At 42.8% G+C, this 14255-nt stretch overlaps 1 protein-coding gene across 8 annotated transcripts in view; it reads right to left on the bottom strand.

The window, feature by feature from the left end:
• ABCC5 (ATP binding cassette subfamily C member 5) overlaps nt 1-14255 on the bottom strand; it is a 91842-nt gene that overhangs the window by 18221 nt on the left and 59366 nt on the right. For all 8 annotated transcript variants that reach the window (XM_045031607.1, XM_045031609.1, XM_045031608.1 and 5 more), the window contains 10 exons: nt 14009-14182; nt 12212-12359; nt 11526-11674; nt 10464-10571; nt 7384-7734; nt 5441-5512; nt 4740-4864; nt 4081-4153; nt 3393-3596; nt 2302-2445 (listed from right to left, as the gene is read on the bottom strand). In XM_045031607.1, coding sequence (XP_044887542.1) covers nt 2302-2445; nt 3393-3596; nt 4081-4153; nt 4740-4864; nt 5441-5512; nt 7384-7734; nt 10464-10571; nt 11526-11674; nt 12212-12359; nt 14009-14182 — 1548 coding nt within the window. The remainder of the gene's footprint in view (nt 1-2301; nt 2446-3392; nt 3597-4080; nt 4154-4739; nt 4865-5440; nt 5513-7383; nt 7735-10463; nt 10572-11525; nt 11675-12211; nt 12360-14008; nt 14183-14255) is intronic.

Here is a 14255-nt window from a genome sequence, read left to right as displayed (position 1 = left end):
CCAACCTATTTACCATTGTGGGCTGTATCTGCAGCTCTCTCTGTGTTATGTAGGGCGCATCCACACTACACACACACACACACACACACGGCCCTGAGGATGTCACATGGGCTACAGCTGTGTCCTGATTGGGCCGCAATCAGCCTGTGGGCTGGGGGTTGAGAATCACTGTACTAGAGTCATCCATTTGAGTTCAGAACCACAAATACTCACAATTATTTTTAGAAAGTGCATTCTAAGGAGGACAAGGGTTTCCAGTAGCTTAGCGTACATATCCAGACAGGACACTCACTGGAAGGAATGCTTGTCCATCACCTTTCTACATGATTTCATCTAGGACTGACTGCTAACCACAGACAGAATAAGTTCTCCCCTCCTATTGTCCTGTGCTGTTATCTGTTTGTACTGTGGTAATGTCCAAAGGCCCCCCAATCAGGATGAGGGTCCCACTGTGCTAGGTGCTGCCCATGCACGTGGGAGGATGTGATCCCTGCTTCAAAGAGAGTCTACAGTCTAATCAAGACATCGCTCTCAGAAACCAATCCAAGCTCCCTTCAAGAAGGTACATAGGAGCTGATAGTATCTTCCAGATACAGCGTTGCTCCCAAGACAGCCTAAGCAGTGACTACAGAGCAAAGTGAGAGCCTTACATCCCCAGACACTGAATGCACCACCTCTGAGGAGCACACACAGAGTTACTGTTCTAAACCTGGGTCATTCTCCCAAATAAGGAAGTTACATTCTGTTCCCAGATTGTACATTTCAATTTTCAGGTTAACCCCACTGAAACCCTTATATGTCTTCAGGCCCATCTTCCCAGGCTTTATGCTAAAAAGAGGCCTCTCACACATGTCAAACCAGAGAAAATATCTATCTCCATTGAGCCCTTTCTTCCAATTCCATACGGACTACAAATCCACTGCCCATTCCATGCGCTAGTGCTTATGGAGAGGAAATGGAGGCCAGCCAAGTAAGCAGGTTGGAGAATCTCATATTAACCAGGATTGCTTTAATTTAAAAATGACAGCACCACCATCTTCACAGCACTAAGAAAAGGCCATGCCAGGTAACTGATTACATTCCTCTGCCTCTCCATCAGCACAGTCAAGCGGAAAATCCAATCAATCAAGCACCTCCTATCACTAAACCCATCTCCAGCCACATCACAATTCTATCTCACCAGAATGTCTTGGGTGGAGCATGTATTCAATCCATCAAGCGATAGGCCTCTTATCTCTTAATAAACACAGCAGGTTATTTTCCTAATCTAATTCAATTACGATAAGGGCACTGATTTCTGTTAAACGTTCAGAACAAAATTCTGAAAACTCTTTCCAATAAAAAGCAAGAACACTGCTACCTCCCAGGCACGGCTGTTGAGGAAAATACTGTGGGGAGGAGGGTGAGAAAGTTAAATGGCTGAAACTGTTAACACTGTAGAGACAAGTATCAGAGGGGGAGCCGTGTTAGTCTGGATCTGTAAAAGCAGCAAAGAGCCCTGTGGCACCTTATAGACTAACAGACATATTGGAGCATGAGCTTTCGTGGGTGAATATCCACTTCGTCGTATTCACCCACGAAAGCTTATGCTCCAATACGTCTGTTAGTCTATAAGGTGCCACAGGACTCTTTGCTACTGTAGAGACAAAATCTCCCATTGAAAGGTTCCTGCTTGAAGCCTTTTCTGTAATTGCATTAAGGGATGACCAGCTGACTGAAGTGCAGCACACAAATCCCAGTTGCATTTATAGCAATTTCTCCTTAGCGGGCACCAGTAGCATTTGTTTTTGGCCAGTTTCAATCAGAAGACGACACGTCTGGAGTTAAATTCCAGCATTCTGCTGAGTAGGACTTTTGGACAAGTAATGTTACTTCTGTTGCGTCTCAGTCATCTCAATCTAGAAAAATGGGTAAGAAACCAGGAAGAAATATATAACCCAAGAGCTAGATTGGAGCTGAGCTAGCTTGGGAAGATACCATCTAAAAATGAGATGCACATTAAAGAAGGGGATATGCATCCTCCTCAGAGCACCATGGCGTAAACTGATACCTTTCCTCCATATTTGATAAACTAGTTCAGGGGCAGGACTGCCTAAGAGATGTCATCTCTGAAACAGGGACCATGACACTAATTATTACAAAGCGCCAATCCAATAGAAAACAGCCTGCAGGAGATTCAAACTGCCAAATCAACATACCAAGTCATTTTCCAGACTTCTTTCAAGTGACTAAGTCACTTGGTTCATCTGAAATCTAAGTACAGGCATCTGTCATAATATTTAAAAAAATGGAGTGGAGTACCTCAATGTGTGGTGCCTCTCCCAGCTGCAGGCTATTAAAAATCACCGCATAGTCACCATTTAAGTTCATCAGTCCCTCATGGCTTCCTCTTTCAGTGATACAGCCCTCTTTCATAACGATTACTTCATCACAGTCAACAAGGTACTGGAGACAATGAGAGTGAGAAGATGGCTTCAATTATCTCAGATGGTCAGGAAAAACACACATGAATCTTCTCAGTAAATAGCCTTCGGGAAGTATAAGTCAGTACTCTTCCTCAGTGCGCACCTAATTATTTAAGAACCCTGCACTGATTAGAGCACTGTGATTACTTCTACGGTACATACAAAACGCAGCTTACGTGACTGAACAGAGACTTTCTGCAGAATGCTGGGGAGTTGCAGTCAGGTGGCTTTGAACACTACCAAATCTGATATACCAGTTACAATGAGTTTTCTGAGCAGAACAGGTGACAAGACCCCAGTCTCAGAGTATATTTATTTACAACACTAGGCTGGATTCACTGACATCAAATCCCATGAATTCTAAAATGATAAACAGGCTTTATGCACTTCAGTATTCAGGTTAGTAGAAAAACTGCTTTCGACTGGGTCATCCCTCCAGCAGACCCATCTTCAGCCAAGCATTCCCAGCTCCTATTAGCCACCTACCAGAGAGCCCTGGCATCGGCTATTTACATCACTGCCAATGGTCTGTATACACCACACAAACGAATAAAACTTAGGGCACGTCTTCACTGGCAACGCTAAAAAATCGCTGCCGCAGCAGTGCAACACAGCTTGTGTAGTCGCGGCATAAAAAAAAAAAAAAAACTTCCACAAGGGGAATAGCTCCCAGCGATTCACTGTCTACACTGGCACTTTACAGCCCTGAAACTTGCAGCGCTCGGGGGGGGGAGTGTTTTTTCACACCCCTGAGCAAGAAAGTTGCAGTGCAAACAAGCCCTTGAACTATACAGCCTGAGGGAGACGTCATGTTGTAACAGACCAGAGCATGGGATTCTACAGTAAGAGGCAAAAGTGACTAACCAAGAAGCAGAATATCTGAACAATTAGAAAAGATCCAAGAAAGAAGTGTAAGGGATACTGTACCTGAAGCTGATGGGTGATGAACAGGACAGTTTTTGACTTCAGATGCTTCCTTATTGCACTGTTAAAAATATGGTTTCCTACATGTGCATCTAAGGCACTAAGAGGATCATCAAGGATGTAAATACTCTTGTCACTATACAGGGCTCGGGCAAGACTGATTCTCTGACGTTGGCCTCCACTCAGGTTAGCACCTCGTTCACCAATCTGTATAATATTCGTAAAGTTATTCAGTTTCTTTTTGCAACATTTAACACAAGACCTGAGGCCACATTCATCCCTGGTGTAACTAATACAGTTAATGGAGAAACAGCGAGAATTAGAATGGGCCACATTAAAATGTAGGTGACTTATTCATTGTAAAAGGAAACTTACAGTGAATACCCCTAATGCTAACATGCTTGAAACATTCCTATTAAATAGCCAGAAGATACTATGTTTTTTATTAATTATTTTTAATCTAAGTTTTCAAAGGTCTCTCTCTAAGGAAACTAATTCCCAGTGCAATGAAAAATTCCCACATTACAGAGTTAAAAAACATGGAGTGATCAGTTTCCATACAGTCCAGGATCTACAAGAAGAGGATTCTGCCCATCAGTTTATAAGCACACTCCCTACCGCACCACAGCATGTCAGGCTTACACTTCCCTCCACCCATCCCACTTTGTTTTATCAGAACCAGGATTTTTACCTCCGTCAGGTCCCCATTAGGTAGGATGGCTAGGTCAGGTCTCAGACAGCAGCCATTCAGCACAGTGTTGTATCTAAAGAACATGGGTAAGACAAGCAGTGAGCACTAGCACTTACCCTGCTAATGGAGCATTATTTTTATTCCCACGCGAACACCAGACAATCTTGTCGCTTTGAGCAATTAACTACTGATCTGCCTCATCAGTAAACTGCAGATAGAACTTTGGGACCAATTTCAGATGCGCTGTGAGAAGCACAGTGAAGAGAAGCCAAATTCACTTGAGAAGCTATGTCAGCACAGACTCTGGTAGAGATCCCTGGGGTGGAAAGTTTGCATGTGGGGAGGGCCACATAGGAGACCAGGGCAGCATGAACAGATGTTGCACTGGGTAGGAGGAGGGCATGGCTAAGGAAGCCACCAAGCCTGTGCCTCACCACAGCGGCAGCTACCAGCAGACCTCAGTGTTCTAGTGAGAGTTCAAGCTGCCATCCTAGAGAGGATGGGTCCAGAAACACCAACTACCATCCGCCACATGGAACTTCCCTTCTGGTGCAGGTGACTTAGGCAGGGAGGTATAAGACTATCTACCATCAGCTTTCCTGATGCTGGCCCGAGAATCCCCAAGCTTTCAGACTCAGCGAAAGTTCTATTGGACAAACCTTTCTTCATCAAACTCCTTTCCAAAAAGGATGTTGTCTCTAAGCGTAGCATTGAGAATCCAGGCCTGCTGGGCCACATAAGCAAAATTTCCATTCACTGCAATGCTACCCTCCAGCAGGGTCATCTAGAAGACGAGACAGAAGGTCTTAAAATTATATCAGTCTGGGAGTGTGTGGAATCCCCCTATACAAAACAAGACAGACCCCACTGGCAATCTCCATAGGAAGCAGAACCAGCACAGAATGTAATTCAAAGATCCAGTGTGTTCATGTGCTTGTTTTTCAGAAGGTCCCACATAAAATACCGTGGGTTTATTCTGAACTTCTCAAAAGCTTGAATTTCAAATATTGGGCATACATGGATAGATTGTCACAAGAGCTCAGGCCTCAGCTAAGCTCCTAAATGAAGCAGCTAGATCTTCAGAGCTGCTCAGCACTAACAATTCCCAAGGAAAGCAGAAGCAGCTGCTGGGTACAGAGCTCTTATGAAAATCTCTTCCACAGTCCAGAAAGCATTCATCTAATGGATTATTGCCATTTTAAGACTGTTTGTATCCTAATTGTGATCTATTTGATCAGCGTATGATCTGAATTATAGGTCAGATTTATTACATCATCATATGGAGAGAGACCAATTAAACAAATGCAGTTGCTGGCAGAGAAGAGAAAAAGGGAGAACCCATAAAAATATAAATTCTCACCTGTCCTAAAATGGCTGAAATAAGTGAAGTTTTTCCACTCCCCACACTGCCACAAATCCCAACAAGTTTCCCCTAAAACAGAAAAAAATGTAAGTTATGGTAACACATTAATCACTCCCCCTAGACTATCTGCAGTATCTCAAACAGAGAAAGCGGATTTAACACTGAAGCTAATGGAAATGGAGTATATCAAATGGGCGAAAGGCTAGACTTAGTCAATCGCTCATTCTAAGAAAACAACTGGCAACCAAAACTGTGAGTGAACATGACAGGTGAAAGGCAGATTCACTAACCCGCTGAGCCACTAAGCTTTCCTCTGTGTAAAGACAAGAGACCAATTCCTTTCCATACGGCTCTGATGCAACCAAACTTTAAATGCTGAATTCAGCTCTGGGCACCCCAATACCAGAAAGATATTGCCTGATTGGACAGAGCACTGAAGTGCTACCTGAGCCAAAGGGAGTCTTTCCATTAACTTCAATTGGTTTTGGATCAGTCCCCAAATGACCAAAGGAGTGAAGGGACTGATTTATGAGGAAAGATTAACTTTGTATAGTTTGGCTAGGAGACAGCTAAGGGGGAGGAGAGGAAAGGTCACAGCCTAAGACATGTTAAGGGTTCAACACTAAAGAGCGAAGATAGCTCTTCGGTGCAATACGTAAGGATATAATCAGGAATAATGGAAATAAGAGAGACATTTAGGCTATCAGGTAGATACCTTCCTGATTGTGAGATGGATCTGGTTTAGGAACAGCCTCTCGGGGAAGAGCTGGAAGTGTATCACTTGGAACTTTTAACAGAATGGACAACACACTTGGAAATAGGCAGTAGGGAAAAATCTTGCCTTGGCTCCCAAATAGACAGAAGGGATGGGATCCAAGAAGTCTTTGCCATCTCTAATCGCAATCTCTAAGCTTCTAGTAGTCTATGAGTCCTAGTCAACAGTTTAATAACAGTGCTGAATGGTACTTAACAGGGAAAGTCCTTCTGACACCACATTAAATGCCCAATGAATTTATCAGAATTATTCTGACTACAAAAGAACCAAAAAAATAAAGTGAGCATCAGTTTAAAAATAAAATTGTCAGCTGCTGGTACTGGATAAGAACACTGCTGGACTCTTGTACATGTCTTTCCTGCTCTTACAATAATGTAGCTTTATGCTATCGAACACCAATTTAGTCTTCTTTCAAGGTTCCTGAAAACTCCTAAGACTACGTGGCCACATTGCTTAAGTCATAGGGTTTAAAATACACCATCTGACTACCCAAGAGATTTTCTGAGTTTTTCTACAAGTAATTTGGTAGTCGGATGTACAAAAACATTCTTATTAAATATGCTCTGGATTAAGCTTGATGTTTTTGTTCCACATTTATTGCACTTTTATCCATTGTGAAGTGGAAACTACAGGTGCTTGTAACATCTGTAAGTCCCTCTGTATCCTTTTACAGAAGTACAGTAGAGGACTAAACATCCTGCAGTGAAACACCTCTGCTGTGCTAAACCATAGCACTCGATCATTTCAAATGCACCTGCACAAGTTCCTCAGTTTAAGTGAATATCTGCTAAGTTACAAACAGCTGTAGAAATAAGTTCTGTGCTGGAGACCCTTGCTGCCATGTTAAGATCTCTGCGTACTTAATGGCTTGCTCATGACAGATACCATGCTGAAGACAAACAAAACCTTCACTGAGCCCATGACACGGGTGATAGAACCCAGAGTTCTGCAACTAATGGTACCAGTTTGCAATGATCCAGGTTGATAAAAGTGGCACAGCTGCTTGGATCAATATGGGGCATTACAAACTGGTATTTACAGTCGTCATATTAGAGAGAGATGGCAGCAGCGATCTGCTCCATCTAATACGAATGAAGACTTCCCTTTCCACAGGAATGCCAGGCCAAGAGGGCTCTTGGGATATGCTATAGTTTTTCCTCCTCACCTTTTCAATCTCCAGGTCGATATTGTAAAGAGTCCTCTGAAGCCGAAAGTTAACTAGATGGATGTGTTTGTTCTCTTCCTCAGGGCTAGGATGGTCATCACTTTCCACTAGAAGATGGCCCTTCTGCTCAGCCAGCACCGCTTGCGGTCCCTCATGCTGTAGCTTCATTTTCTCCTTCTTGCCCTTGGTGACCTTCTTGTCTCTTTTCATTTTAGGGGTCAGCTTTGGTGAGCTCTGGACACTGGCGTGGGAGTTCTCCCACGCCAAGGTAGCATTTTTCACCTCTATCGCGATGTGAGGACTGGCTGGTTTTTTCTTTACCATATGAACCTCTTCCATTAGAAACAAACTCTGATAGGAGTTGTGAGAGAGGTGTAAAGATGAGACACCTGGTCAAGACTGGGGGACAAGCCTATGGCACACTCACGCAGCACAACACATCAGGCTATACAGTGGGAGGAAGCTGAAGAGCAAAAGGTAGCTCATTAGTGTAAACTAACTCCAGGCCTGCTAAGGGGCCTGGGCATTCCTGAATGCGGTGGAAGCTCTTAGATACAGTAAGACTTTCACAGAATTATTATATTTTAGACATTGATTTGTATGCTGTGGGGTGGGATGGGAGGGGAGGTTAGCGCTTTTAAAAATGTTTGCAGTTCCTTGCCTTATATTTCCAAATATAAGGCATAATAGCAGAGGGCATGAACATGAAGGAGAGGTGCTACATGCCTAGCACACCAACTCCTTACAGACTTTTCCCATAACTAGAAGGGATGGGGTGGCTTGTTGCACCCACGTGCAGAAGAGGTATAATTTCTGCTGGAAAAAGTCATCTGAGACAAAGTTAGCCCGTTTGTGAAGTCCTGGGAATGTGCAGCAGTAACAATTAACACATTAAGTCCACTGTATAGTTTTCCACCACATCCATCACTACTTAAGACCACAGTTATCGATTCTATAAAGATTTTCCCACAGTTCAGTTACCAAACCCACATGATAAAACAGCTTTCAATTAGGCAACCTGCATTTTGAACTGAACAGGCTCTTTTCAATTACGAACATTTTAAACTACCAACATGAATCACTCTAGTACTCGTGAATCACCCCTCTGAATCATGCACCTGCAAGAAAGCCTCAGACATATTAGAGAGCCAAGCAGTCAGCTACCTTTCTATTTGTAGCATTACCGGCCACTGCAGCCAGCCCATTACCCTCTGCACAGGTGACAGTAGGAGCCTCAAAGAACTTGAGTGATAGGACCTCATTCCTTCCTCTCAACATGAAGGCATTGCCTTCAGTGTTTTTTAATTTAAGAAAGTCTGATTTTAGGGCAATTCAAAATGAGGATCAAGTGAAGAAGGTGCCTCATGAGCCTTTGGATTTCCCAAGTATTTCACTGTAGATTGCACTGTCTGGTTGTACTTCGGCACAGGCTTCTTTCATACCATTTGTTACATGAAGTCCATCTAACTGATATTACCTGTATGCAGACTTTGGGATACACGGTCATGTTTGGAAACGTCAGCGAGATGTTAAAAGCCTAGAACTATCTAAGTGATAAAACAGATCACTGACTTGTCCAAGGAGTTTGCACTGGGAGAGAGCACACACAGGTGTCTGCTCCCAGGGATTGAGGAGTGTTTCTGTGATCTGAACTGTACGTTTGCTGCCTTAGATTTAGTTTAGACAAACTGCAATGTTGAATTTTGGGGATAAAATGTTTTGTGCCACATGAATATACATCTATCTAAGCAACCACCACCTTGGGTTAGGCATTTTCTTTCTGGCAGTTAGTGTTAAAGCAAGAGTAGAGAGCCTAAGGCTTTGTCACTGACAACTACATGTACTTCGTATGTGAGGAAAGTGAAAGCCACTGCTCTCTATTCTGTTCCCCCTCCACACACATTTCTAGCATCCATGACATTCTCTGCTCTGCAGCTGCAAACCTCCACTAACACAGGTTTAGAACAACCACCTAAGCAAATTAGACACGTATCGGTGGTGCGTATGGCTGAAAAAACAGTGCAATTTTGCACTACGTATATCATGGGACAGGAGGGCGATAGGGCCACCAATAACTGCCAGAGGTTAGGATGAAACATTCCTTTATTCTCCATTATGGGCTTTCTCGCACTTTTCTCTGAAGCACTTGCTATACTGGCTATTGTTGGTAACAGGATAGCTGATCGGACAGACCATTGGCCCGATTCAGACTGGAGATTAGAGAAGGTCTATTATATACCCATAGGTTAGGAATTCTCCCATTTCACTGCCATCTAAATTTACATTAATGTTCAGATGGATCAAAATCAGCATTCCAGATCAGGACATCTGAACTTCAGGTATATAGGTCCAGATAACAATCCTAGCTTAGGCCCAATCTCTGGTATTCAAGGAGCAGAGAGCGAAATTATCAAAGGACTTTAAATCATTTAAAAACCAAGAAAGTAAAATCCAAAAATGATCATAGTGACGAAGACTCATACGCTCACTAAAGACTTACACCTTGGACACAGATTACTCTTCAGATACTTTAATGGAGTAGAATTCCAATACCTTTTTCAGTTACAAATAAAAATTTATCCCCATTTCTTGGAACATCAGTCTGCACAAGTACAAATGTAACACATGCTGGATTTCACTGAGGAAATATACCATTGAGTTCTAGATACAGTGCATTCTCCTCTATGAGGCTGCTCTTAAAAGACAGTATAGGAATTGCTGTACTAGATAAGACGTGTGATCCATCTAGTCCAGTATCCTGTCTCCAACAGTGTCTAGCACCAGTGCTTCACAGGAAGGTGCAAGAAATCCTGCAGTCATCAGATGCGAGACAGCCTAGTCCCCTGGAAGGTGTCATCTTAACCCTTAATAGTTTGAGATTGGCTTAAGCCCTGAGTATGAGGTTTTATATCTTTTCTGCAGGGAATAAGAACTGTACATATAACCAGAGAACAACTTCCAGCCTGCTCCAAAATAGCCTTGGCATTAAAATGGTTCCTTAGCATAGTCAACTGCATTCATGTATTGTAAGATATGCTCCACACTTAAGGATAAAATTATATGGCCAAAAGACCACTCACCTTATATCTGTCAACAGACACTGATGCCTCGGATAGAGACTTCACGGAGAAAGGTGTTACTTTCAGAGCAAATGTCATTGAATTGAAGACTGTGACCACTGTGAAAGCCTAAACACAGGACAGACAAACAAAACAAAAAGCTTTTGGTGGCAGTACCCATTAACAATTCCAAACCACCAAGGATTAAGTTCCATAAACAGCAGCAATTCAAGACCATTCCACTTGAAAAGGAAAGGTCTGCAATTCAAGAAGAGTCATTTAAATACAACATATTCTAACCCAGGGGTTCTCAAACTGGGGGTCGCGAGCTGTCAACCTCCACCTCAAATCCCGCTTTGTCTCCAGCATTTATAGTGGTGTTAAATATATTAAAAAAGTGTTTTTAATTTATAAGGGGGGGGTCGCATTCAGAGGCTTGCTATGTGAAAGGGGTCACCAGTAAAAAAAAGTTTGAGAGCCACTGGTCTAACCTGATACAGGAAAAGGCAGGGTCCTCCCCATCAGAGTTTTAGAATAGGCTAACGGAGAGATATATCCCAGGTGTTCATACTTCCACTGGAAATGGCATAAACCCCAGAAGACCCAAAGGGTGCTGCAGATTATGGCTTTATCCTTTCACTTCTAGAGATCTGGGTTCAAATTCTATCTTAGGTCACAAGGGAAGATAAATTGGTCCAGCTGCACAACTGCAGCAAAAACCGCTAGTGTCCCAGTCTCCTTTTTGCAGAAGCCTGTTTCCACCTAGAGAACGCAGGTGCAAATCATGCCCGCAAACAAGGATACAGCATCTTCTTCCCAGATGAAAATTTGGCCCTGAGCCCCTGCTCTTGGGAGGCCAGGATTTAATAGTATTGGCCAACCTGCGCAGGGGAAGGTTGCATAACACTTGCCTCTACTTCATGCCATCAAATATTCACTTCTGTGAGCCAACCCCCAAAATAAAGAAGATTTTCACAGATCTGGAGTATTTTGAACTGCACCCACTTACGATTACAACAGTTTAACCAAGAAAAGCTACTGCAGAAGTAACATTCCCAACTCTGTGCTGAGCCAGTCAGTTACCTGAGCTGCTGTGAGATCATAGCCAAGGATCATATGGACAGAGAACGTCACCACACTGGCAATAATCACAACAATTGGAGCCACTCCCACAGTGATGCTCTGGAAGTAGCCTGCACGCTCTAAGATTTTACGTTCTTCCTCTCGGATTTCTAGAAATACAAAAATCACCACCACATCTGAGGTGCAATTCAGACAGATACAAATGCAGCAGGCACAACTAATACATTGGAAACGCGAGTAAGAGAGAACTACCCTCTTCTGCTTCAGCATTTCTCATGTTCTAGAAAGAGCTACCTTTACAGAGGGTAGAACCATAAGCGTATGTACAACTCAGTGAGGCTGGCATTCTGATCACTCTTATTACATTTAAAAACTGACCAGTTCTTACTAGGTCAGTCAAGATTAGTACTCCTAGTAGAAGCCAGCCCAACGTTAATAAAGCTCATTACGCCCCAAAGTTAGAGGGAAGCCATAAACAGCACTGTACTAAAAAGGTGAGACTTTGGAACAGAGATTGCCATGCCAGCCCATTGTAAATAAGAACAGCAGGATGTCCGAGGGATGGGTGATCTAGCATACCACACACGCAGGAGCATCTACCGAATTGAGCTAGGAGGATCCAGCAGGATGTGGCTGGGTGGTGTGTTTTCTAAAGGGAGATGTGTTTACAGAGTGTCTGCACTCACTTTGAACATTCTGAGAGAATGCTTTGACCCAAGCATACATTTTAATGTATTTAATATAGTTAAGAACTTCATTCATCTTCTGCACACGCTCATCGGTCGCCGCCACACATTTTCTTCTGAAATAAGCTGTGAGCCGCGATACAAACATCTGAAACAAGAAGAGGCACCATACGTCTTAGCAGCAACTCAGACATGACAAATGCATCTAATTCCACTAACTACAGAAGAAAGCAAGTAGATCGATAAATGGACGTCAACGACAGGACAACCTGATACCCTCCTGGCCAAAGTGATGAGCTGGAAATGCCCCTTCAGAGCATCACACTCCATTCAGCAAGCATAAATGCACTGAACACTGGGCTCTCTATAGTTTTATTCCCAACTGGGTTAGTTTTATTCAGATTTCCAAAAGGCTCTCGGTGCTTTTACTAATATTTAATAGAACGAGATTACTTTAAAATCCCTCCAGTAAAAATACAGACTAACCTCAACTAAAACTAACCCTCACGCCAGAAGAATACAAGGTATCCAACATATCCACATCCCATATCCCGCAACTCATTCCCCTAAGGCCCAAGAAAGAGATTGCCCTTGCTTATGCAAGGCCCATTTCTTTACTGCACTAAATCTTACAGCAAAACTACTGCATAAGGGTGGTAAAACAATATATTCACACTTTTACTAATCAGGTCTAAGACAAGATGGTATCCATGTCCTCATAGATATTTCTCATGCTGTCAGTCAGTGATATTTATCCCTTCTCTTTCTTAAAACCCAGAAGAAAACACACAGCTCACTAAATAATTTTCAACTGTTTGCCCCATCTTAAGCATCCTTACTCCTTTTTCAATCCCTCTCAGCTACAGAAAGCAGTAGCTAGGAAAGAGGCTAATAGTGAAAATAGTTGGTCAAGGCTATTAAATTCCACCCCTTCTGTCACAATCCAATTTTTTGCCTATTGCACTCATCACTATTGCCTTATTGTTGAGTAGATAAATTAGACTATAGGAGACCTCACAGGATTCTGCTCTTCATTCATAGTAGCTTTTTCAAAAAAAAAAAAAAATACATTTTGATTATAATGGGAAAATTACAGCAGTCTTGCAGTGTGGTCTACAGGCAAACAGATTTTGGCTCAGTCTAGTTTCCTGGTAGCTCTTTTCACAGATAGTTCCCCTTGGCCAATAACATTTCCTTCTCCAGGTCCAGCACAGAGTCCTATGTCAGCTCTATTGTCACAGACGAATGGAACTGCCTTCGTGGTTCATGGACGGAGAGACTGTCTCTGATGTAACTGGGTCTTGACCAGCTCATGTATTTAAAGATCAGAACCATCAGTTTGAAGTTTAACCAGAAGTGATCTGGAAGCCAACAGAGGATGTGGAGCACAGAAGTGGTGTGCTCTTGGCTTCCCAGCCTGGTGCTGAGGTAAGCCACCATTTTCTGAACAAGCTGGAGGCCCTGCATTTTTCACCTTCAATACCAAATCCAGTGAATTACAATAATCCAGCCCAGAAGTGTATCACTTCACGATTTAGTTGCCCATTTTCCATCTCACCAACATTTATTTCCATCAGTCACTTCTACTGTTATTTCTAATTCCCTTTACCATCTGAGTTTCTTCCCTCTGAACGTTTACTTTTCAATGTCTTTTAGATTACATGCAGGACCCTTAAGGGACCTAACCCAGTATCCGTCAACATCTTTTGTTCAGTACACAGACACTTGTATTCCTGGAGTGAAGTGTGAAGCACATTTGAAGAATACTTCCAGCTATTTTGAATGCCGCTTACTCACCATTGCCGGGTAGAAGAGGATAAAGACAGCAGATCCCAAGAAGCCTGTTGGTCCTAGAATAATTACATTATAAACCATGCCTAGGATGGCAACAATTGGGCCACCAGCCAACAAACTGCCAACTGCTGCAGCCTCAAACATTCTCTGCCCATCAGAGGAACATACGTTCACAAGCTGAAAAATACAAACAACATAAGTGTTATCCTCAGAAGGAGGTAATCAACAAGTATCCTTTTTTGTATGGTGA

The sequence above is a fragment of the Mauremys mutica genome, chromosome 9 (assembly GCF_020497125.1).
Source record: "Mauremys mutica isolate MM-2020 ecotype Southern chromosome 9, ASM2049712v1, whole genome shotgun sequence".
Lineage (NCBI taxonomy): Eukaryota > Metazoa > Chordata > Testudines > Geoemydidae > Mauremys > Mauremys mutica.
This window is presented reverse-complemented; position numbering and strand designations above follow the sequence as displayed.